This window comes from Vicugna pacos, chromosome 5, assembly GCF_048564905.1.
Source record: "Vicugna pacos chromosome 5, VicPac4, whole genome shotgun sequence".
Lineage (NCBI taxonomy): Eukaryota > Metazoa > Chordata > Mammalia > Artiodactyla > Camelidae > Vicugna > Vicugna pacos.
Window position 1 is genome coordinate 68,485,025 of NC_132991.1, and position 26,914 is coordinate 68,511,938.

The 26,914-nt window shown below is 31.7% G+C and overlaps 1 protein-coding gene across 13 annotated transcripts in view; it reads right to left on the reverse strand.

The window, feature by feature from the left end:
* Positions 1-26,914, reverse strand: part of CARF (calcium responsive transcription factor) — a 61,301-nt gene that overhangs the window by 31,910 nt on the left and 2,477 nt on the right. For 8 of the 13 annotated variants that reach the window (XR_012072789.1, XR_004189965.2, XR_004189963.2 and 5 more), the window contains exons 2-10: positions 24,286-24,449; positions 15,873-15,993; positions 15,196-15,423; positions 12,283-12,403; positions 11,107-11,236; positions 10,082-10,166; positions 6,326-6,515; positions 2,508-2,628; positions 40-183 (exon numbers count right to left, since the gene is read on the reverse strand). Coding sequence is in view for 10 of the 13 variants with exons in the window: in XM_072961431.1 (XP_072817532.1) it covers positions 40-183; positions 2,508-2,628; positions 6,326-6,515; positions 10,082-10,166; positions 11,107-11,236; positions 12,283-12,403; positions 15,196-15,423; positions 15,873-15,950 (1,097 nt within the window). In the remaining 3 variants the exon portion in view is untranslated. Of the gene's footprint in view, positions 1-39; positions 184-2,507; positions 2,629-6,325; positions 6,516-7,267; positions 7,381-10,081; positions 10,167-11,106; positions 11,237-12,028; positions 12,096-12,282; positions 12,404-15,195; positions 15,424-15,872; positions 15,994-21,327; positions 21,440-22,025; positions 22,159-24,285; positions 24,450-26,914 lie in introns of those variants that run through there. The other 5 variants (XM_072961429.1, XM_072961432.1, XM_015240046.3 and 2 more) reach the window with 5 other exon arrangements.

Consider the following 26,914-nt stretch of genomic DNA (forward strand, 5'->3'; position numbering starts at 1 on the left):
ATGATTTTGTAAAATAAAAGAACTATATAAACGTCATACCTAAGAACACCGGGAGCATCTACCAAGTTCTTCTTTAGCATGTTAAAGGCTTTCTCCTGCTCCATTCGGATTATTTTCCTGTCAATTTTGGGATCTGTAGGAACTCTATATTCAGGAAATTTCTGTACCTTTTTAATGTAAATCCTTTTTATAAGAAAAAGAAGAATTTGTTTCATTATACTATTACCTCAAGACAATCTAACTAATCAAACAGAAGTTTAATTTAAGCATTAAAGTTTAGAAAAAATTTTATTAATCTAGAAAGCATTTAGATGATTATGTGAAAGATAAACTATATTCTCAGTGCATAATACTTAGCAAATTAACAATAATCATTACCTTAGTAAAAATACCTAAGTATTATGAATATTAGCTTTTTTTCCTCCTGGATCTGTCTCTTCTCCATTCTCCTGGAATCTAAACACCTCATGCCAGGACTACTTTAATACCCTCGTTCTGGGGCCTCTGGGCCTCCAGTCATTTATTTCTTAAATCCACTTAACATATCAATGCCACAATAATCTTTACATTTGTACTTCTCTGTTGAAGAATCTATCGGCTCTTTAATCAAGTACAAATTTCTTAGCAACGTTCAAGGCATTCCATATGATTCTAGCTAGCTTATTTACCCATCTTTTAATTACTTCAAATATAAAATTGCTTTTCCTGTGTTTATCTTTTCAATGTTCCTTCTTCCTCTGATATCAAATATACAATCATACCATATCTTTATATCATTCTCCTAGCTTATAATAGCTTCACTCTAATTCTCTACCTACCCAAATTCAATCTAAACTTCAGTATCCAGGTTAAGTTGTACTTTCTTTCCTGTTATGAATTTGCTTGGATATATTGCTTCTCTGAAGATAGCTAATCCCCACATTTAATACTACATCCATTACTATTATGTTTTCTAATAGTTTTTCGTTTCCTGACCTACCAACAATATTTTAAGTTTCCCATGATTAAGTAAAATCATATACATCTTTTAGTCTCCCTCCTTCCCAAGGCACCCAATGTAAGTTGCTGGGCACAAAGTAGATACTCAAAAAGCACTTATAGAATGATAGAGAATAAAATTATTCACATACAGAGATTTTCTCCCAAGTTACCACTAAAGTTTTATATTGCTTATATTTAAAAGTTGAAATTTTTGTTTAATGGTCAGGGTTAAATATTGTCTAAAGTTAGCATGATGAGATTAAGCATGAAAAGCCTTCTTAATTGGCTTTAAAAACTTCTTGAGTGGAGGGAGGATATAGCTCAGTGATAGAACACGTGCTCAGCATGCACAAGGTCTGAGTTCAACCCCCAGTACCTCCAATAAACAAACAAATAAATTTAATTACTCCCCCTGCTCAAAAAAAACCCCCAAAACTTCTTGAGAATACTGAGGTTTGTGATATGAGATGTAATGCTAGAATAAAATGTTTCAAAGCTGAACAAAATCCAACCTTTACATCTTATTTTTAAATTTCATTTTATTTTATAATTTAAAATACTTTCAATGCATGAAAAAAGAATATTAGTAAAGGACATTATAAAAACCTTTTATTGGTTCACATTTTTCATTCTCACCCAGAGGAATGACCACTCGGCAGTCCTATTCTACATAAAACTTACTAGGTCGGCCTTATACATTGCTGGTATGACTATAATTGGTAGAATCACTTTAAGAAGAAACTCTGCAATAACTGTTGACATAAAAAAAAATAACCTTTGTCCTAGCAGGTTAATTTTAAGAAATTTATTCCACTGATATATAAGTGTACAAATAGGTACAATGTGTACTGCAGCTTTGTAGATGATAATAAAGAATACTTCTCAGAGCTTTCATGTCCATCACTGGAGAACTAATTAAGTTAATGATAATTCATCTATAAATGGAATATTATATGGCTATTAAACAGAAGGAATCAAGAAATTAATATAATGTTGTATGTCAATTATATCTCAATTTATAAATCAATCAATAAAAAGAAGGACTCAGTTCATTTATATACAGACATAGAGCCAGCTTTGAAATATATTGGGAACCAAAAAAAAAGTGTATAGTAGTATATGTCACTACATTCACATTGGTATGAAGCATATAGTTTTGGAGTAAATAACCACAATAGGTATTCAGAATGGAAATAAATCAATGTGAATTGCAGGAAATTCATAGCAGGAAAGAATGTACAATACTATCTAAGTTTAAGAAAAGAAAAATATTGGTAATCTTTACAGAAATCTTCAACATTTTCGAGGGTAAAGTAGGGTATACATCTATACGCATATATACAGAGTATTTCTACAAAGTTACTCAAGAAACTGGTAAGAGTTGATGCCTTAGAGTGGGACATGGGGAGCACTGGTAAGAGGAAACAAATTTCACTGTATACTTTTTGGCACTAAAACTTAATAAAATGTGTATATTCAAAAACAAGGACTTAATAAAAAAAGAAATAAAAGAAAGTAAAGCTTACCGAGCTGGACAAGTAGCTTTGTAGAGCTGACAAGATCTGCTTTCCTGTTCACTGATTTTTTTTAACTGGAAACCTTTTCTCCTTGGCCCATACTGACATTCCATTACCACAGCTCTACTCCCTGTGGGCCAAAACCAACTATTGATATTAATTCAAGTATCCATCCGTTCTGGATACTAGATTAAAAATAACTTGGTGGTGGCAATGACAAAATCTATACTTCCAATTACACAACCTTAGAGGAGAGAAAACATCAGTAAGTCTTACTAAGATGTACACACATAAATTTAAAAATTTATTCTAATACTTACCAAATGTACCAAATTATGGTAAGGAAATTGGCAAATACCACATTTACTGAATGTCAACTGATATTTACATACATATGATTTTTAATAATAAGGTTACTATTTTATAAATGGAAAAATTAGTAAATGCTACATTTGTTAGTAAACATTAATATTATTTAACCTTTTATTTCCTTTTATAATTATTTCTATATTTCTATTTGAGTTGTCAGAATAATGCGATTACCAGTTTCTAAGATGGCCCCCAATGACCACTGCCTCATAGTACTTGTGTCTTTGTGTAACTCCTTCCCCATGAGCATGGGATAGACTTACTAATTTACTTCAAATGAATATGGCAGAAGTGACAGGATACTATTTTTGATACTAGGTTATAAAAGGACTCTGACTTCTTGGGTAATTTCTTGCTCTTGCTTGGACTGTTATATCTGGGTGAAATCAGATATCATGTGGAGAGACCCACGTGGCAAGGAATAAGGCCTGCAAACAGCCACATGAGTGAGCTTGGAAGCAGATTCTCCCCAAGTCAAGCCATGAGAGGACTGCAGCTCCAGCCAGCACCTAACTGCAGTCTTGTGAGGGGCCTGGGGCAGAACCACCTTGCTAAGCCACTCTTAGATTCCTGACCCACAGAAACTGAGACAATAAATGTTTGCTATTTTCAACCACCATATTTGGGGTAATTTGTTACACTGCAATGGATAATACAAATAAACAGATGTGGAAACTATATAATTTAAGATTTTAAGTTGAATATCCTAATCTATGTAAGGTACAGCAAACTTTTCAAATATAAAACCAAAAACACCAATCATAAATAAAAATGTTGATAAAGCTGATACTATAATTTTCAACTTCTATTTAAAAGACACCATAAATAATGTGGGAAAACCCAGTTTTGGAAACAGTATTTTATACTACATAAAACAAAGAATATGCTGAATAGAAAGAACTATAAATAACTTTAAAAAAATAAGAGCAAACTAGTAAAAAAAAAAATGAGCAAAGGCTATGAGCAGGCAATTCAGAAAGAAAAGAAAATGATTTTAAATAAATAAAAAGATGTTCAACTTCACTAGCAAAAAAGAAATGGAAATTAAAACAATAATAAAACACTATCTCACACTCTTCAGATTGTCAAAAACAAAAAAAATTGATAATACTCTAAAATAACTGAATCCGCTGATCAATCTCAACATTATAAATACCACATAGGTTAACAATAAGAAGTCCACAGCACACCTAAGAATTATTCTTGCAAAATACTTTAATGAAGATTAAATCTTCATTTATCAAACCCCAAAATCTAACAGTTCACAAGAAATACAGGAGATTAAAAGAACAAGCTTAAAAACACCACAGAGATGGAATCAGCAAAATTCTGAATATGGCAAACTCTACAGGACAAACTACCTGGGGGAAAAGAGGAGAGAAATTTTTAGATGAGAAGAAATTTAAGAGATACATTAACCAAATCTGAACCATGAACTTTATTTGCACGTGAATGTGAACAAACCTATGCAAGAAGAATTGTAAGTGGAGAAATGTGAACACTGCATAATATATGACAAAAATTCTTTTAAATTTTGTTAATTCTTTTAAAGGGTGATAATGAGATTGTCGTTATATTTATATATATATAAAGAGTCCTTATATTTCAGGTATGTACTTCAGTATACACTATAGACTTTAACAATTACAGATGAAACGGTATCTGGAATTTCCTGTAAGATCGTCTTGTGGATGGAGAATGAAGAAGTGGGTAGGGGTATGAATGACACAAGGCTGACCATATACTGATGCTTGCTGAAACTGATGGATACATGGAGTTATGATAGTTCACATATTACTACCTCTACTTTGACATGCATATGAAAATTTCCATAGTATAAAGATTTAAAAAAATCTGACAACACTAAGTCATAGAACAAACATAGGAAAGGGAAATTTTCCTACATTGTTAAAAGGACTAAAAACTGATGCAGGTTGTATGATTTTCAAATTTAAAAAGCAAGGAAAAAAAATTTGGGGGGATTCATTTGGTTGCAAAACCTGACCTGAACTTTATGAAGCTATTTACAGACTTTTTTATTTCTCTTAGTGTGACTATACATAAAGCACTACTGTGTTTGATTATGTGATATTGTTTACAGAATACTTGCTAGGAGTATTCTGTAATATTACCATATTACATTCCAAAAATTCAGAATTCTGAAATACATCTGGCCAAAAAAAATTTAGAGAGGCATTTTTGGACCACTTTACAGAGCAATTTGAGATATTCTTGAAAAGACAAAATGAGCACGCTTCACAACTCAGCAACTCCACTTTAATGCATACACTTTAGAAAAACTACTTACAACTTTTCAACAGAAAATGTATACTGTGGAGGTTAGACTAAAGCATTTTTTGTAATATTGAAAAGTTGGAAAAAACCTAAATGAGTATTAGAAAAATAATGCTAGAATGACCAAATGTAAATAATAGTTTAATATTCCATAATATTAAATTATAAAATAATTACATTAGACTAACTAGGATCTATAAGTATTAATATGAATAGATATCAAAAAATAAGAGTGAGTGAAAAGTTTACCTAACAATGTCTACAGCTCATTACTTGAGGATACTTGAAAATATTCAAAACAATAAAATACATTATTATAAATACAAACATACATGATAAAGTATACAAATACGGACTAGAAAAATACACACCAAATTCATGTAGTGGCTGCCGGTGGAGGGTTAAGAAGGTATTAGAACTAGGGAGGAGAATTAAGTCTGGGCAGAAGGCGTTACACTTATTTGTCTTCCTCTAAGTAGTTCCCTTTACCCTCAGAGGTCCAGGATGAGGCTGCAACTCTTCAGTAGACTCAGTGCTCCCACAGTTACGAAATAAATCACTTATTCTTAGGTTTTTGGGGGTCTAACTAGTGCTAGAGGAACTCTCTGGGAATTGTTTGAAACTCTACTGCTTTAGAAAACACTAGCCCAGTGTTTGAGAATACTTGATGCTTAAGAACCCTAATACTGTAACATTTAGAATTCTGTATGATAACTCCAGATTGTATACAAACTATATCCATTAACTCCAGGGTTATAAGCTATATAAAATGGACACAGATTTTTTCCACAAAACAAGAGAGAAGGAGGGAGTATCTGGACTGGATGGGGAAAAAAAATCATCCAGCTATAGATATTTAAAATAATAAAATCACTCTATTGTTTAATTTTTATTAAATAGATAAAGCTGGAATTTCAATACTTTTTACTTTGTTTATTAGTATAAAGTATTATTTATTTACCCTAATATATTAAAATACAATTTTACAACACAAAATATTTGGTTATGTTTGCTGTAAACTTTCTTTTCATATATGCATTTTCATCAATTAACAGTCAGTTGTCATCTACCAAAATGAAAATGTATCACCTTAGCAAAATCACATTGTCATAACGAATCATGGCTGCTTCTAAACCTTTTAAAATAACTCTTTTAGAAAGTACCTGCATTGACAAATGGAATTCCATCATATGGGACATACTGGGATTTCCACATCAAGCGTGTAGCCGGCTTGGCTGGGCTCGGAGATTGGCGAGTCCCCCAAACACTCTGTGTTTGCTGCTTATGAAATGTTAGGACACTTTCTAATTCAGTCTCACTTACACAGTAGCCACGGTATGAATCTCCAATTTTCTGCATGTAGAAATTCAATAACAAAATTATTAGCAAGTATGTTTCATTGTACAAAAAATTTAATAAGGTGGTTGTCCAAGATGAAAGACTCATAAGCTTTCAGAAAAGAGTGTCATTTCTCCCCTCAGATCAATGGTCTATTATAACCAATAGGTCTGATCTGAATTCAAATGAACATCATCAAATAGGTATTTTCCGGGAGTTTGTTAGAGAATATAATGCCAAACTCACTGCCATACTATCTTTATCAAAATCTTGTTTGAGAGAAATAGTATTGAGGGAAAATAGCTTGAAGAACATACAGTGTGTTCATTCTTCCAAACATTTAAAATTCTACTCCTGGATCCAACTATATCAACATAAAACCAGCCTGGTTTTATGTACTGGTTCCCTGTGGGACTTTTTTTTACTGAAACTGATTTTTGATATGATGCAATGAGCATATTTAAAAACCTATTAAAATTGCAATGGTATCGCCTATAAAAATGCTGTCAAAGAATTTGCTCATTATATCAAGATTCTTTTTATGAAGATCCTTCTCTGAGAGAAATTCCTGTCTGGTCTTAGTACCAAAAATAGTTAAGGTTTTCTTTTGTCTTATGGAAATTAGCATAATTACTTTTACGTAATGATGCAGAACTTAGTAACTAAGTATGTTTCCCCTTTTGAAATTTAGATGTTAGATTATAGATGTGTGTGGGGGAATACAGAAACACACACACACATAATTCATGAAGATACACATTTCTTACTTCCATTTTATGGTTCCATTCTCGTTTTTCTTTATTCTTTAGCTCCCACTTTTAACTTCCACCTTGCTAATAATATATTTTATGTATTTTTGTAAGCTGTCTTAAATTCCTCCTGAAACAAGGCAAGGTATAAATGAATCATGTAAGTAAACTGATATTATCTACCCGCAACCTTGTGAGTATCCCTAAACTAGAAGAAAAGCTTTTTTCTATATGAACAGAGAAAATCTGTTAACTGTGATCTCTTACACTGAAATGCATATAGACCTAGAATTGACTCCATGTATGTTTCCCCCTTACAGAGAGTAAGAGCAGAGATGTGAGAATAGGGACCTTGTTCCTCCCAGTCAGACTAAATACTTCACTTTGCAAGAATACATTTAACAAAAGGAAGGTATCAACATACTGCTGTAGCACTACTTTGGGCCATGATAAAAAGAGACAATCTGACGCCAAACAATACATTTTATCTGTAATTTCTTCTAAAAATCACAAAAATGCCTAGATATTTCTTCATCAAAATATCCCCTACAAACAAAAGTAGGATCATAAAGTCTAGCTATAACATTCTTTTAACAAATAAAATGAATAGAGTATAAAATGTTGTCGATGAAAGGAAAAAACCAGAATTAGTACAATATAATCAGACCTATTATCAGGAGATAAAAGTTTAATACAGTATTTAAATTTGTCCAACTAATATATTTTGGTCAAATCTAAAAAGTGCCTATAAGAAAAACAACATTAAATGGAAATTCAAAAAGTTAAAAGGACTACTAACTAATATCTTGAAGTAAAATACAGAAAGTATTTTTTCAGCCATTAACCAAAAACATTGTTCACTATTGATACAGCTTGAAGAAAAAAAAAATCCTTCACTGTTCGAGACAATTCAGTCTGTTGGACAGTTTTAATTAACCTCTTATAAGATGTATGATGTGAGATAAGCCACACAATGTACTATGGTGTAAAATAAGGTAATCTGGCCACGTAACTGCTAATGCTTTAATGTCCATAGCATTCCATGAAGTTTATAACAATGATTTTAAAAACCTCATCAAACAAGAACAGTAACTTCAGGAAATCACTGAAAAACCATGACTAACAAAGAGTGTAAGGGGGAAAAAACTTACTATCTATACTATCATACATATATATGACTTAGAAAAGCAACAACAGTGACAATGTCCTAACAAATGTAATACATCATTAGACTTTATTATTAGAAATTTTCCCAAAATATTAAAACTGAAGTAATCCTTCTCCTTCCTATGTTTTCAGGTTTGTTTAAAACAATGAACCATCTTAATAATTAAATACTCATTACCATGTATAGTTATATGGTACCTTTCTTCAAAAAGTATATAGTCTAAATGCAATGTAATAATGAACCACCAAGGAAGCCAATAATTAAGAATGGTAATGATAACAAGTATCAAAGACTTGAAAGAGATAAATTGGTAAAAGCTAAAGTAATCATTAGATTATTACAGAAAAGATATACAGGACTTGCACTGGGATTTGAAGAACAGAAGTTAGAAAGGTAAGTAGAAGAAAAAAAAATATATTAGGAAGTAGAAATAAAAACAAGTGAAGGAGGAGATTAAGGAAGATTCTGCAGTTTCTGTAGAAAGTAGGAAGACTAACAAAAATGAAAGATGAGTTGGAGAAAAGTAGGAAATAAATAGGACAAGATAAGGTGATACCAGGTTATGAAGACCTTGAACACTAGCAACAAGTGGCTAAATGTAGAAAAAAAATAACACTGAACTTTTTATTAAGCAGTCAGAAGACACAAAGAAAGTAATATTTAAAGATAAGTAGCTTTAGAAAACTGCACAGTAAGGATTAGAAATAGAAGAGTCGGGGGGAGGGTATAGCTCAAGAGGTAGAGCGCACGCCTAGCATGCCTGAGGTACTGGGTTCAATCCCTAGTACCTCCAGTGAAAAATCAAATAAATAAATAAACCTAACTACCTCCCCACTGCAAAAGAAAAAAAAAGAAAAAGAAATAGAAGAGTCAAAGAAATTAACAGGAAGGCTGTTAATGTAACTGAGTTTAAGAAAACAAAGATCTGTGGAAGAGACTCCCCTGGCATCCCAGCCAAAAAAGAGACTTTAAAGGCAACACTAAAAGAATCAGGTGACTACCTGAATACGGGAAAGGAAGAAATTAGTTTAAAACTTTCTATCTAAGGAAATGGTATTTGTCATTACACAGACAAGGACTTTAGGAAGAAGAGCTAGTTGTGGTATGGTAGATAATTTCTGATTAGGATATGGTGAATTTGAGATGAAATCCAAGTAAAGTTTCTAGTAAGCAGCTTGAGATCTCAGACAAGAACAAGGGCAGAATTAAAGAACTGGTGATATAGATTTGGGAATCATTTTTATACAAGTGAGAGTTGAAAGTCAACAAAATTGATAAGCTCTTCAAGGGATAAAATATAGAGAAATAGGACAAGGTCAAATGGTGAATCTTGAAGATTTCCACTGAGAATATGAAAAGAAACAAGTGCAAGCAAAGAAAGAGAAGGAAGATCAAAAGACAAAAAGCAGAGAAATATGATAGTGAAGCTTCATGGAAGACAAGGGAAAAGAGATGGCCAGGGAAGAAATGGTAGTGAAATGTGAAGAGATTTACATGAAATCTGCTTTAACAGAGAGTACAATCTGTAAGGAATAAAACAATAGATAAGAGCACAAACATGAACAAAATATTACAGATATAACTTCTACTCAAAATGGACATTTTGAGATGAACTGTAGTTATAATCAATTATGCAAATTTCTGTAAGGATTATTTTAACTCACCTCACAGCTCCTAAGACGACAGGCCCAGATAGGTGTATTAGAAGAAAGTGGCTGAAGTGGAGCCAAAAAGGGTTCTTCAAGCATTCTGGGACAGGATGAGATGGAGGGGAATATAAAAATATGTAAGTTATACACACACATAGCATTCAATTGCTTTATCCTCTTCACCGCTGTCAAAGACAACATCAAGGTCATAAATTAGAAACTATGATAATAATGACAGGTTGGACTAATTACTGTAATTATGATTTTTTTCAATCACTACTATTTTAGTATATGTGCTCCAGAAGCGAGCACTCAATTACTACTATTTTATCAATTGCTAAAGCAAAGGCCTAAGTTTGTTCTTCCAAATACCTAGTCTCAACAAATTCAAGTGTTTTATATGTCTCTCTCAGAGCTTATTTTGTGTTCTTCTCATTATAGAATTATTTTTTATTTACCAAAAAATGCACTAATAAACCATCTTGAGGTGACCTGTTAACAGGTTATTTTATCAATTTATAAGATTAAATGTCACAAATACTGTGTTAACTTTAAAATATTTTCATAGAAAATTAAAAGAATACAAATAATACAAAACACATGTCTGTATTTCCTTAAATTATTATAAAGTGTTATTTTAAGGCAAAAAAAACAGACATTAACAAAAAACATTTTAAACACTTAACCACAAATGAGTTAAGTGCATAAATATATGATGAAAAATTAAAAATTTTAGGAACTAGAATGTATGTTTCTTTATTTTAAAAACTCCATTAGTGCCAGATATCTTCAGATTGCTTCAAAAGATAGCAGGCAAGTATCCCTGAGGAAGAACAGCACCTTGGCCATTTATAGCTTCTAAAGTAGCTTCCCTGCTGCCAAGATGCTATTAAAATAATTAGGGACGTATTTGATGATAGTTTACGCCATTTCCTGAATTTCTGATCTTTTCTAGAGTCAGCCAGCTTTAAATATATTAATTTAAATAGAGATTTCCATAGTGATAGCAGAAGATGAGTTCCTCTTTCCCACTGACTCACCTGGTCACCGTCTTTTTGGACAATGTGAGGGATGCTTGTGGATGAAGAACGTAACCACTGTTATTGTCTGCTAGAGCATCCACTCTTACAGCTGGTAAGTTTCTATCACTGGGTTTCTCTTCAGAGACATCTTAACAACAATAACAACAAAGCAACATCAGTATCTTGAAAATGACCATGAGAATGTAATTAACTGGAACTCACATATTTTAAATAGGAAAGGGAAGATATGCTCTGAAGCTAGAGATAACAAACTTATAATGCCTTATTCAGAATTTCTCTGATAAACTTGTTTACTTTTAAACTGTAATACTAATTACTAAACTACTTGTAATTAAGTTTTGGAACTTATATTGAACAGCTAAGATATAAAACTAGCAGAAATAAATGTTATATTAAGAGTTTCAAATATAATAGGAAAATGTAAAACTCTTTTTGGTTTCTATATCATGTTTATAATGTTTTCTGCAAACTATGTCTTTTTCCTTAAGTTTTAACAACTGTTATCAATGACAAAGAATCATAACACTAAAGAACATCTATTCTAAGTCATTTTCTATGAAAAACGACAACAGTGTAGCTATGATGTTAGAAAAGAGATTCAAATAGATAGAAAAGGAAGGAAAGTAAAAAGACGAAATAGGGATACTAACAGGGATATGTTCAAGTAGTTAAGGAAAGAATAAAATAAAATAAAATAGAGCCTATGAGTCTTTCTAAATCTGAAGGAACAAAAGTAAAGAGGAAAAGAGCAAAGAGGATAAGAATAGTTAAATAAAAAGTAATGTCACATGTCTAACAACAATACTGATAAAAATACAAATGTAACCCTTTCTCCAGTAGCTATTAGCACTATATTCTTGCTATTGTTGCTGTCATTATTACTGTTATTAAAATTAAGAAGAATTTATTTTATGCTCACTGGTCATTTGGGAGGAAGCAAGAGTCAACCAGCTTCATAGAATTCCAAAATGAAATAGACAGCTAACCTAGACAGGAGTTGAAAAATGAACTTGAAATTTATTTGGGCTAAGAAACTTTTCCTAATTATTCAGTTCACAATCTTACCCAAAGAGATCAATTTTAGCATTAACTTTCATGAGGTGATTTTCTGAAATATATATATACTTCTTCTTTAAAACATTCTCAAATCCCCTAAATCCCATTATTACTCACCCTGAGGACTACTGACATCCACAAGCTGCCCCTGAGGTATAATCACTTGGGTCAATCCTGTCTGGGTAGATGGAATTACACGCAGCACCTGTCCATTTTCTGATGGGCTGGCAACAATCATCTTGGAAGCATTTAAAAAAAAACCAAATGCATAAGTTCATAATGATTCAACAAAATCATTACTTAGAAAATTATTAGACATGCCTAACTCTACAGTAGAAACTATTATTTTTCTCCTGTTACAGATGAAAACACTGAGGTACACAAAATTTTTTTCCCACAGTCTCACACTTGATAAGTGATAAAACTAGGATTCAAAACAGGCAATTTGTCCCTATATCCTATGACCTTAACTACCTATGGTCTTAATCATACATGGGTGTGAGGTCTAATTATTTAGTAATCTGAACAAGTCTCTTACGGGACTAAATACATTTACTATTTTCTACTTACTATATTATCCACACATGTTTGACCTATTTGTGTGGTAATTATTTATCTCATATTTTAAGTCATTTTCATTTAAAAACAGTAACTTGTTAGATGTCTAATTAAACAAGATTTATTTTTATAACTGCAGTTTTATATACCCTGTCTTGGTCCATAAGGAATACGAAAGAGTGCTCCAAAAGTCAGAAAACATAGGGAAATTGTATATTTACTATTTCCTTTTTTTTTTCCAGTTTAACAAATGAATCCACTGCCTCAAATTCAGAGGCATGTCAACTAAATAGGGGTCTGAACTTGAAGAAAAACATTTTAAGCCTATCATTTAAAAATACAACTAACATATTATTCAAAAATAAGTTTAGCCTGTATTTCTAGACTTTTTGGACACCTTAAAACTTTATCACCTAACATACTGCTCTCCTACTGAGTTTTACTGTTTTACCTGAAATCCGCTGTCCTCAGTTTTCTCTAGTGCAAGTAACTCTACTTAACCATTCCAACCCACTTTCTCAGACTCCCCTTTTGCTATGTAAAACGTGAAAACTTTGCTGATGGCCTGAGAGAGACGGTGACATTCTTACTTTTAAGAGTCTTTGAAAAACTTTAAATTCGGATTAAAAACAAACAAACAAAAACTCTCAGAAATGTACAATGTTTTAAATGTAATCATAAATATTTCTCAGAAATTAAGAGTAGAAATTGTTTCCCTCCCCTAGTGTTTACCAAGTTTCTTGAGATAAAAGTATCTTGCCATACCTCTTAACAATTCAACATGAAAAAATAACTAAACTCTGATGATAAAACTGCTTAAATTTGTTGAGTGCATACTGTATAGCAGGACTTCACATGTATTACCCTATTTAATTCCCATCATATGTATACAAATTATATACATTTAATACACAAAGAAATTGTCACACACTGGTTACAATACTCACATAAGCTATATAGTCCTGAGCTGAAATTCAAACCCAAGAGTCTGTCTCCTTTTAACCACTTTTGATCTTTGGTTCTTTGGAGACAATACCTTCTTACACTCCATGTTCCTTACATTTATTTCCATGCTCATGCCACATGATTACTACTTCATAGTTTCAAATAACCTTCTGTATCATCTCCTACCCCAAGCAATGTAAAATCACCTTTATAGTCACTTTATACAGAAAGTTTAATACAATTACAAAGAGACTGGGAACTCTAACTTGTTTCAGATGCAAACAACTTTAATGTGCTTTTCAGAAAAGCATCATGTGTAAAATGATAACCCTTCACACATTTAGATCCTTTCATCCTTCCAATGGAACATACAGACTTTCTAAATGTTAAGACAGAAACAAGAATAAACCTCAGATAACAGGGGAAATTACATAAGTATTTCATTCTGGGCATGAAGTATTAAAATGAGTTAGTCCACATTCAGATTACTCATTGCATATTAATCCCTGCTGGTGATGCAGTATGGTTAGAGAAGCTTACCATTGCTTTGCACTTCAGTCCTGAAGTAAGCCCAGAAATACTCTGAGTCTGAACATACAAAAAACGTTGTCTACAATTAGCCACCTTTCAACCAATTACTCTCAACCCCAAAATTTAGCTGGTTTATAAGGGAGCAAAAGAACACAGATTAATTTTAGAATGCTCTAGACTAGAAATCAAAACAAGGATTAATTTTAGGTTAAGTGACTGCCTATTTATGGTATAATTTATAACTGAAGTTATGATTTTTAAAATAATTTTTACTATTGAATTAATATTCATTGTAGAAAATTTGGAAAATATAGGCAAACAAGAGAGATAAATTGTTCTTCACATTATTACTGATGTAAGTGTATTATTAATCAAAGAACAATTTAGAAATTTTTCTCAATAGTTTTAATCAAAATCATCTTTCATCTCTTCTATTCACACTACAAACTTGGTCATAAATACTTCTGACCAACTTTAAAACAGTTTAAAGCAGCATTTTCAACTTTATGCATGGTTATTCACATCACACATACCCTTACTGATCCTTGTAGGTAGATAGGTATGTCTAATTTCCAGTATTCCACTGGTACTTCCATTACATTCTTTTTCTTCAAGAAAGCACACCCCAGCATGTGGTATGCAAATCAGTAAATGAGATGTTGTAACCTTGAGTTCAGTGAAATGTATATACAAACAGTAATTGTAAGTTGTATGTAAGCCCTGGCACTTTAGCACTAGTTACAGATTATGATGCATTTCCAGCTGATCTCAAAGCACCAGTTTGCCTACAGTGGCTGGAATGTATCGGTTTCAAGTACTACTTGAAGCCCTGAGCGGAAATCTTTTAAAATCTTTATAAAACTTAAAAATGAATGTCATGGAAATAGTATTTTCAAAGCAATGTGAGTCAATTGTGTCATGAAATTAAAGTCATCTAGTAAGACTAATACAGTTTGCTAAATAGCATAAAACTGGTTATTTAAAAAATCTACTCACCATTTGTGCATTAGAATCCCCCAATGACTGAAGCTCATATTGAATAGGTTGCCCATTTTGGTCCACTAGGTGAAATTGCTCTGCAGAAAGAGTCTGTGTCTGAGTCAGGGGCCCTGGTATATTCCGTGATGTGAGTGAATTATCTGCTTCATGAGTGGTGATGGGTAAAACTCTAGGAGAACCATTTTGTCCAATGGAAGCATCCTTGGAATCCATACAGGTTAGGTGCTTTTGCAAAGGAAAAAAAAAACACTTGGGTGTTTGTAAAATATAATGTTACAATTTTAAAAATAGAATGTCTATAATAAAATGGAAACATTCATTTTTCAGTTATTCACTTTACATTTTGCAAAAGTTACCAATTCATAGACTGATACAGACAGAAAGAACTTCTTAAGTGAAATTGTTGATTTTTAAACAATTTATTTCAAAATCTCCACGGGAATGAAATCTGAAATGATGAAATACATAGATTCAACATACAGATTTTTCTTTGTATATACACTTTTATGAATACATTACTTTAAGTAAAAGCTCTATAAAATTAAATAATGAAAGAAATGTGGAAAATTAAATTCTTGAATACATTAAATATAACACTACTTAAGCATAAAAAATTTTTAAATGGCATGTCGTTTTCCCTTAGAATGGAAAAAAGTTCCCAGTTGAATCCCTACCTGAAATACTTGAGAATCTGTTTTTGACTCTTCAGAATCATTATGGTTGACTCTTAGTGAATCAATAGACTGTTCCATGCTGATATCATATTCAGTTCCATTTTCTTCTATTATTTAATAGCTGAAAAAGTTTAAATGTCTGATCAACTAAAGCACTTAACATTTTTACACACAGGATAGGCCCCACATTAAGATGTCAATGGTCCTGAGATTAAAAACCCTGGCCCAGTATTTTATACTGATAATTGGGTTCTGCATGATCTAAAGAGTTTTGAGATGTTTTATGTCTCAAAATTAAAGTAAAAATGAAATTGGTAAAGAATACCACTGAAAACTTTATAATATAAAATAAATAAACCTAATTACTTCACTCCCCTCCCCCAAAAAAGCACATACATTTGTAAAATTAACCTATAAGGTTTCATAAAATCTATTTGCTATTTTATATTTTTTAGTATTATAAATAATTCTACTTAAATATAAATTATAATAGGCTATGCAATTAATCTTATTTTTAATATATAACTATAAAATATCTTAAAGTTGCTTTTCTTTTAAGATTTTAAGTTATCACTTTTACTCTAATTTAATGTATTACAAAAATTCCAAAAACCTGTAGTTACCTCTAGGGCTATAAAAGAGTAATTTTATAACTTTCACTACTGTTTTGAATTTTTTACACTATATGTATATTACTTAATATCATTTAGAAGGAGTTTAAAAAATAAAGTTCACTAATGGCAATATGTAGAAGGCTCTCTTGCTAGAGACAAAAAATAGAAAGTTGATATAAAACAAAATCTTTATTTTGTGGCTGGGAGCTGCTATAGAAAGAACAAAAATCAGAGGCCACTCCGTGACCTCCTCTATGGCCTCCTCCCTCCCAAAAAAATGCAACAGCTGTGATCTAAAACCTCAGTGATCAAATATATGTCTGCATATGCATGACTGGGACATTATGCTGTACACCAGAAACTGACACACTGTAATGGACTGTACTTCAATTAAAAAAAAATTTAAAAATAAAAACCAACCTAAGTGATGAGCACAAGCAAATAGGAAAATTTCCCCAACGGCAGTGCTAATACCTAGGTTTTGTGACTGGGAAATGGGCCTGGATAATTAGGGCAGGAGAATTCCCAAAATATGAGTAGGAACCTGAAAGGTCCTGGGCCAGTAGTGTAGTCTGGCTTCTGGTAAGAACAAATGAAGCTATTATTTGGAGGAACACCAGCCCAATTAAGGGTTTGTTTTCCTTTCACATTAAGCTCAATCAAATACAAGCTTACAAATGAAGAGTGCCAAAAACAAAAGGAAATAAGCCATCATAAAAAAAGTCAGTAGATTTAGATACCCAATAAAGACTTCAGTATTGGAACCATGTAATACTGAATAAAAAATAACTAATATTCAAAGAAATAAAACAATGAATCACAGGAATAAGCAAGCAACAAGAGACTATCAAAAGTTTAATCTGAAAGAGAACTAAATACAGCTTTCAGAAATGAAAAAATATAATTGCTGAAATTAAAAACTCGGAAGATAAATTAAATAGAAGATTAGGTGCAGAAGGAAGAGTTACTAAATTGGAAGATAGATTTTTTTAAATAACCCAGAATGCATCATAGGAAAAACAGAATATAAAAAAATAAAGAAGAGACTTAAAACTAGGAAAAACAGAATAAGAAAGTATAGCATACCTATAACTGGAGACTCAGAAGGATAGAAAAATGAATGAGAGACAGTATTTGAAGAAATAATGGCTGACCATTTCTCAAAACTGAAGACATGAATCTACAGATAAAGGAAGCAAAAAATGTACTCAGATACATCAAAAGAAATCTATACCTGATGTACAAAATTCTAAAAAGGAAAGAGAAAATCTAAAATGCAGCTAAAGAGAGATCACCTGTGGAGTATTAACATTAGATATACATCAGACTATTCAATAACAACTGTGGCAGTAGAAGCTGGAGGAATAATTTAAAAAGTAACTTTCAGTATATAATTGTATATGCTGAAAGTTATTTTTTTACAAAAGGTGAAAGACATTTTTAAGATTTAAAAAAATTGAGGGTTTACAATGAATAGACGTTACATGAAAGCAATTTCTAAAGCACATAGAAAACAAAAATGATACCAGAAGGAAGTCCTGAGATGCTAGAAAAATGGTAAGCAAATAAATAACACTATGAAAAACCTAAACAAACACTTCTGTGTAACTAATAATAACACTATTATAATTTTGTGTACGTGTGTTTAAGGATAGAAATAAAATACTGGAGAACTAAATAAAATCAGTAACTCAGAAGTGGGTGATGACAGATAACCGCAGTATATCCAAACTTATAGGATGCAGGAAAAGCAGTGCTCAGAGGGATATTTAGAGCAATAATGCCTTTAAAAAAAAAAACCCTCAAAATAATAACCTGATTTTACACCTTAAAAAAAAGAGCAAACTAAACTGAAATCTAGAAGAAGAAAGAAAATAATAAAGAGTAGCCGGGAGATAAGCAAAATTAGGAATAGAAAACAACAGAATTATGGAATCTAAGACTTGGTTCTTTGAAAAGATTGGTGTAACTGACAAACCTTTAGCTAGACTGACAATTAAAAAAAGAGAGAAAACACAAATAACTAAAATCAGAAATGAAAATAAAGACATTACTACCAGAAATCCAAAGGATTATGAAAGAATACTTAGAATAATTGTATCCTCATCTCTATTCACAGATGACATGGTTTTACATATAGAAAATCCTGAAGAATCCATAAAAAACTAGTAGAATTAACTTAGAAATTCAACAGTTACATAGGATACAAGATCAATATGCAAAACTCAGTTCCATTCCTATACACTAGGAATATATAGGGGAGAAAACAGGAGAAAACTCTTTGTGATCTTGGGTTTGGCAAAGCTGTCTTAAACACGACACAAAAAAGCACAAAATATAAAAGATAAAGTCTGCAAATTGGACTGCACAAAAATTAAAAACTTCTGCTTATCACAGATTTGGGAGAAAACATTTGCAACATATACCTGGGAAAGAAATCTTCTCTGGGTTCCAGCTCTGCAAAGAACTTTTTCAACTCAATTATAAGACAACCCAATAAAAAGTAGGCAAAATATTTTAATAAACCTTTCACTACAGAAAACAAGCAGTTAGCTAGAGAGCTAGAGAAAGACAAATACCATATGATCTTTCTCATATCTGGAATCTAAAAAAAAACAAAACAAAAGCTCACCAATACAGAGAATAGACTAGTCAGTTCCCAGATGCAAGAGGTTGAAGATGGAAGAAATGGGTGAAGGTGGTTAAAAAAAAAAAGATATGCAGCTAGCAAATAAGCACATGAAAAGATGCTGAACAGCATTAGTCATTAGGGAAATGAAAGTTAAAACCACAATGAGATACCACTATACATTTATTATAAAAATTAGAATTAAAAAGACATAAACATTGTAAACAAACTGTACTTCAATTAAAGAAATAAAATAAAAAGAATTAAAAAGATATTGTATAAAATGTTCCTGAGGACATGGAGCAATTGGAACTCTCACGTATTACTGACGGTAATGTAAACAGTATATGCTCTTTTGAGAATCACTTTGGCAGTTTTCTAAAAAGTTAAACATGTACCTACCATATGGCACAGCCATTCCATTTTATGTATTTACCTGGGAGAAATAAAAGCATATATGCCCATATATCCCATAGAGGACAGTCTTTTTAACAAGTGTTGCTGGAAAAAACATACATCCATATGCAAAAAAATAATAATAATCTAGATACATACCTTACATCCTTCAAAAAAATTAACTCAGAATGGATCAAAGACCTAAACGTAAGATGCAAAACTATAAAACTCCTAGAAGATAACATAGGAGAAAGCCTAGATGACTTTGAGTATAGTAATGATGTTTTAGGTATAATACCAAAAGTATGATCCATGAAAGAAATAATTGATAAGCTGGACTTCATTAAAATTAAAAACTTCTGCTCTGCAAAAGACAGTATCAAGAGAATGAGAAGAAAAGCCACAAACTGGGAGAAAGTAGTTATAAAATATGTATCTGATAAAGGATTTGTATCCAAAATATGCAAAGAACTCTTTAAATTCAAGAAAAAGAAAACCCAATTTAAAAATTTTTTAAATGGTCAAAAGACCTGAAGATACACTTCACCAAAGAAGTTATTCACATGGCAATTATGTGTACGAAAAGATGCTGAACATTATATGTCATTAGGAAATTGCAAAATAAATCGTCAATGAAATATCATAACACACCTATTACTATGACTAATATTTTTTTAAAAATTTATTAAATACTGGCAAAAATGTGGAACAATAGGAACTTTCACTCATTGATGCCTGGAATATAAAACAGTACAGCCACTTTGGAAGATAGTTCGACAGTCTTTTACAAAGTTAACTATAGGCATACCATACAATCCAGCAACTGTACTATTAGGCCTTTACCCAAATGAGTTGAAAATTTATGTTCCACAAAAACCTGTACCTGGGTAGTTATAACAGCTTTATTCATGATTGCTGAAACTTAGAAGCAACCAATATGTCCTTCAATAAGTAAAAGGGTAAACTCTGGTATATTCATATAATGAATTATTGTTCAGTGATTTAAAAGAAATAGTCTATCAAGCCACACATAGACATGAAGAAACCTTAAATGTATACCGATAAGTGAAAAAAGCCACTCTGAAAGGCTGCATACTGTATAATTCTAAATACATGGCATTCTTGAAAAGGCAAAACTACAGACAAGATCAGTAGTTGCCAGAGTTGCCAGTTGGGATGTAGGAGTTCATATAGATGAAGCATGGGAGATTTTTATGGTGATGAAATAATGCTTTATGATACTGTAAAGGTGGATACATGACATGATTTGTCAAAATTCATAAAACAGTACAACACAAAGTGTGAACCTTAATGTAAACCATGGACTTCCTGTTCATAAAAATGTATCAATATTGGTTCACTAACTTTAAGAAAATGTACCATACTAAGGCAAAATGTTAATAATAGGGAAAGCTATGTGCTAGGAGGGAGTGGTATGAAGTTAGGGGAAGGAATATGAAAGAAAGGAAGGAAGAAATCTTTGTACTACCTGCTCAATTTTCCTGTAAACCTAAAACTTTCTTAAAAAAAAAAAATCTTTAGTTAAAAAAAGAAAAAAGCAATCACACTGTCTTACAGACACTACTAAAGCCAATAACAAATCATAGTATACGAACTTCAAAATTAACTTCAAATTTTTGGTTAGGTTACCATACTTGGGACAATGTTGGAGATAGGGTGGACATGAAAACATACTATTTTTTCGTCATCTTTTAAAATACAAGCTGAGAAGGTTATCAGTAAAATTGTATAAAATACTTGAAGACAGTGTTCTGTAGTCATATGGTATGGGTTTGAATTTCAGCTTTATACTTACTTGTCAAATTAGTTAATTACTTCAAGCTTTAGTTTTCTCCTCTGCAAATTGGCCGTGATACTGCATCTACCTCATACAGTTGTTATAAAGGTCAAATAAAATAATGTATGCAAAAGGCTCGGTGCAGTTCCTAGTACAAGTCAGTGCTCAATAAATTATTTTTACTACCTATAATAATGCAAACTAAGGTCAAAATTTCACCTATTTATAAATAAATCCTTTGGTTCTTAAGAGCAAAAAACACCAGTCATTTCACTGATGTAATCAAAACTTACCTGGGCTTAGTATAAAGCTTCTAAATATACTGTCTTTGAAAAAAATGAAAAATTGTAAGAAAAAAAATTTACATTTTAGATGACTACGGCTCTATTTCAGTATTACTGTCTGGTTTAAAAATTCACACATCTGATAAATATAGTAGAGAAAGAACAAGGGCTCAGCCTAGATTTGATGAAAATCCCCAAATTATTAACTTCTCTAAACTTAAATTCCTGGTTCTTTAAAGATCCCATCAGTTCTAAGATTTTATGTTTCTAATAGTTGATTATTCTGATGACTTTAAAAATTCATTTAACTATTGTTTATTGACTAACTTCTAATGTAGACTGAGTATAAAAATTTTTAAAAACCTCTATTCAAAGAGAAAACTTCTACAAAGTTAGATCCAACTGAAAATAAAATCCTACTGAGGGACTTACTAAAACTGAAATAACTGTTGTCAAGAATACAATTTAAACTGGGAGTTCAAGATTTGTAGATATCAACTGCTATATAAAGTAAACAAATTTCTTCTTTATAGCACAGGAAACCATATTCAATTCTTGTAGAAACCTATAATGAAAAAGAATATGAAAACAAATATATGCATGTATATGTATGACTGAAGCATTATGCTGTACACCAGAAATCGATACATTGTAAACTGACTACACTTCAATAAATTTAAAAATAGGATACAATTTAATTTTTTATAGTAAAATATATTGAAATGCTATCTAAACATGATGATATTAAGATTACAAATATTTTTGAGACTTTTAAATTTTTTTAATATACGATTTTTTAAATTGAAGTTTATATAGTCAGCTACAATGTGTCCATTTCTGGTGTACAGCATAATGCCTAATTTTGTTTTTTAAATATAAGCACTATTATGATGAAATATATGAAGATTATAAATGTTATTTATCATAGCTACAAAATAATGTTCACTGAGTGCTTATTATACTTAATAATTACTAACTAGAATTATTAACACTGCTATTCTAGGACCTATTATCAATATTTTACAGAAAAGGAAACAGGCTCACTGCTCAAGGTTATAAGGTTATCATTCACTTATTGAGCACTTATCATAGTAAAGCACTATGCTCAGTGTTTTATATATGTCGCTTTATTTAATCCATTTAATATAACAAACCTGTACTTCAGTTACTTGCTCCAATTTACATATAAGGAAATAAGACTCAGGCAATTAAGTAACTTTCCAAAGATGACAAATATACTAGGTGGCTGAGCAAGAACATTCCAAAATTCACTCTTTACTATTACAATAGGAACTCTTTCAAGGTAACAAAGCTCCCTCCTTCCTTCATTAGTCATGGCTTTTAAGTTTTGTTTTGTTTGTTTGTTTTTGGATAGCTTAACAAATTAAAGATGCTAAAAGAAATTCTTTGTTCATTTTTGTTCTCTACTCTTCCAGGTTGAGATTTATTACAGGCAGTCCCTAACACAGAAAAGCACACCTGCAAGCAATCTACAGATCCCTGACCCCATGAAAAAGCTGGAGTTCTAACTACGCAGAATTGCAGCCACTGAGAAAACATTCTGTAGACAGACCTAAAAGGGATCTTGGGATGGAGAGGTAAAAAGTGAAAACAGCTTAGGGGAAAAAATTATAAAAACTTGCTCTCAGTTTCCTAACAGGTGCCCTGATTCCATTACAAATTACCGCTACTGATCTAAATTTTTTTCATTTTACTTACTTTCTCTTATCCTGTCTGAAACTTTATCAGTGAAATTTTCATTGCCGTTAATAAGCATTTTCTCTTAAAAAGAAAAAAAAACTCTCAAGAGACTGTCAGTCATTAACAAATCTGTGTAAATTTATATAAGGATAGCTTTTTTCCTTTAAGATGAGTTAAAAAGAGCTACTTTGAGAAGTTTAATTTGGAGGTGAGAAAGCAAGTACACTTGAGGCTCAGAGTACTCAAAAGGGATTCAGTAGGCCTGAGCTTAGATGCTGCAGTGAAGAGGGAGGGCAGGAGGAATGCCCTGGGGAAGTGCACTAGCGACAGGGTTGGGTGGTAACACAGCAAGACTGCTGCACATAAACCACTCATTTCAGAGCTTTGCCCATACTGGGATTTTGCCAATGGAAGAAAGATAACTTCTTTTCCTACTACTTTCTGGGAACACAAAACTCAAATTTTTCCTTTCAGTATGCAGTATGTCTATACTACGGGATAAACAAGGTTTTTTGTGGTTACTATATGGAAAAGTGGGTTTCAACATCTGTTGACGAAAGTGATGCTGAACTGGAGATTAAAAGTACATTTTTAAGTTACAGACATCCTTTACAAAAAATAATTTGAATGAAGTGAAAAGAATTACTCCTTCCTCCCCTAATTCTTCCATCAACCTGCATTATACTCCTCAATCCTGCTAACTGTAGGGTGACTTAAAATACCCAATTTTCCCATCTAACCTCAATGTCAGCACATGCTCTAAATTATTACCCCGAACTTTCAATTAACTATGTCAAAGTAAAGTTTTAAAAAATGAAGACACTAAAATCAAACAGCTAGGTATAAAATGTTCTTTTCCAACTGGTAACCATAAACAGAACAAAGTACCTACATACAAAGCGTATTTTGACATTTTCATTACTATGTAGTAGATAATAGTTAACTTTTATACAGCTAATTACCTTCAATTAGTTAAAAATACAATTATTACCTTTAGGCAGCAGCTCCAGTTTAAATTCAGGCCTCAAGCATTCTATTATCCCCAGAAATGCACTCTTTTCCATTGAAGTTCTTCCTTTTTGGTGCACTGAATTATGATAGCTGTGCTTCATTTATGTGAAAACTGTAATTATGTCTTCACAGCAGCATTTTTTTCTGTAATGAGAATATATTCAATGTATATTTATTTTTCTACACATAAAGAAAGCTACTAGACTTTGTTATGCAGATTTTACCATAAAACAGCCATTACTAGCCTGGTATAGTTGAACCACCAATTGACACAGTTAAAGTAAACTAAAGACTATTTCTGGAAGACTAAGTGTGTCCAGGGGTTACTTAACTTCTCTGTGTTGGTTTCCTTACCTAAAATTAGGGATTTGGACTAAGGCTTTGTTTCAACTTTCACATTGTATAATTATTACAGAAACAAAGAACTCCACAGTAAATTGCATTTGTCTCCACAATGAAAATATTTACTAATCGGAGATATTTCAGAGCCACAGAAGTTTGTGACAAGGGCCCCCCTCCCCACACTCCACTTACAAAATCCTGGAATTTGATAAGCATATGTCTTAAGTACGTAGTATTGGGATTGGACAAAGAGAACAGAAAGAAAAGAGAAAGTATTAAATATGTCATCTAGAGAGTTAATGATGACTGGACTTCATAACATACACTAAGACAAATTTTGTCGGCAAACTGCTTTCTAGAATGTTTTACATCACACTTTAAAAAGTGGATTTTACCTTATATCAAAAGCAAAGATTAGGAAGAAACTGTTAAATTAAAAGTTCGATGTTCTAATTTATAGGGCAAAGGGGCAGAGGGGAAGACATTATTCAGACTGTAGTTACTCAAAGCTTCTGTGGACCATACTGGGGCTACTGCTGTTTCGATTTTGTTCAACAGCAAATGTATTTGTTCAAAACATTAGAGGTAATTCTCAGCTATAATTTCTTTTAAAATTACCTTAATATTTGATTATTTTGTTGAGTTTTCCCTATAGACTTTCGTATGGTAAAATTTTTCCATTAAAACCAATAATTTAAGAGTAAATCCCCAAACAGGATAATTGAAGGATGAAAACTTTTGAAAACTTTTAGAATATCTCTTAATTCTAGGTATCTTGGCTAGTGTCTCAAGATTTAAAGGATATTGAAATCTTATATTTAAAATCAGTGTCTGACCTTATTAATTACATTTAAAAATACTGCTCAAAAGTACTTTAGAAAATAAAATTTCCCTCACCTTTTAGGATGAACAATACAATGCTCCTTTTATGATGTATACAAAATTGCTATGAATCAGCAGTGTCAAAAATTAAATCAAGACTCCTAGTTCACAAATATGTTGTAGAACAATTTATTTTTTAAAAGATGGGTTTAAGAAAGTATAGTGTGTTAAATCAGCATCAAAATGTTAAATGTATGCAAATACATATAAACAACAAACAATCTACTTTAACTTTTCCTTTTTCAGTGAAAAAACTTTAAGGCCAGTGTTCACAATATCTCTTTTCTCTAAGGTTTGTCCTCTCTATAAACTTCCCTGTAATCTTGGTTTCTACCCATTTCTTACCCTGCACATACATACCTCTTTTTATCTTTTTGCTCTTTGAGGGATTTACAAATTATTTCATCTAATCCTCACAATGACTCTGAAGTAGATCTTATTATCTCTACTTATAGATAAGAAAATCAAAGCTGCCAAATAACTTAAGATCACAGAACATTAGAGTTCAGATTCAAAACTAAGTAGGAAAAAGTCACCAAAAGCCAATTAGGACTCCAAAGCTCATGTATAGTCTTTATATCATACCACACCATGTCATCATATATGGAAAAAAAATAAACCTATATTAAAGAGAAACATATTTCCCATGCTGTGGTTCTCTGGATAATAATGTGTCTTCATAAGGACCAAAGTAAACAAAATCATGTAGGAAATCATTAGAACCAAAAGCTTGAAGTTAACGTTCTAAGAAACACAGGCAAGGTAAAAGTACTAACTATTGTAGGTATCACATGGAGGGAATACCAAACACAACACATAAGCCACGTTAGAAAAAAAGCCATCATAGTAGAAGTCCAGGTTATCTTGGAACACTTGTTAACTAAGTTTCCCTTAACAAAAGTTCTCTAATGAAAAACGTATTTCAGTGAATTCAACACTTCTGCTTTGCAAACTGAAGTTTATCTTATTAAACACGTATTTAGGTTCTGTATTTTACTGATCATATTTTTCTTTTCAAATTAGGATCAACCTGTATTGATTATCAGGTATATTTTCTTATTTTAATAGATTTCAAATTAATAAGAAAAATGAATTAATCTATTAACAACACATTTAAAAACATTTTTCACCAATGATATATTATCAATTAAAAATTATCTGAAAAAGAACCTATTACATCTATTCCAGGTTCTATGAATTTTCATTCAGACCTTACTCCTGTAACTCAAAAATCACTTATGATTAAAGGTGAATGATGTCTGAAACTGTCAAATTTCTTTCACTTCTACCAAATCCAAAAAATGTGGATTAAACAGCAAGTCTTCAATGAACACAGTTTCAAGTTCAGGTGGTCTAGCTAATGCATACAATTCTCACAGTTACAA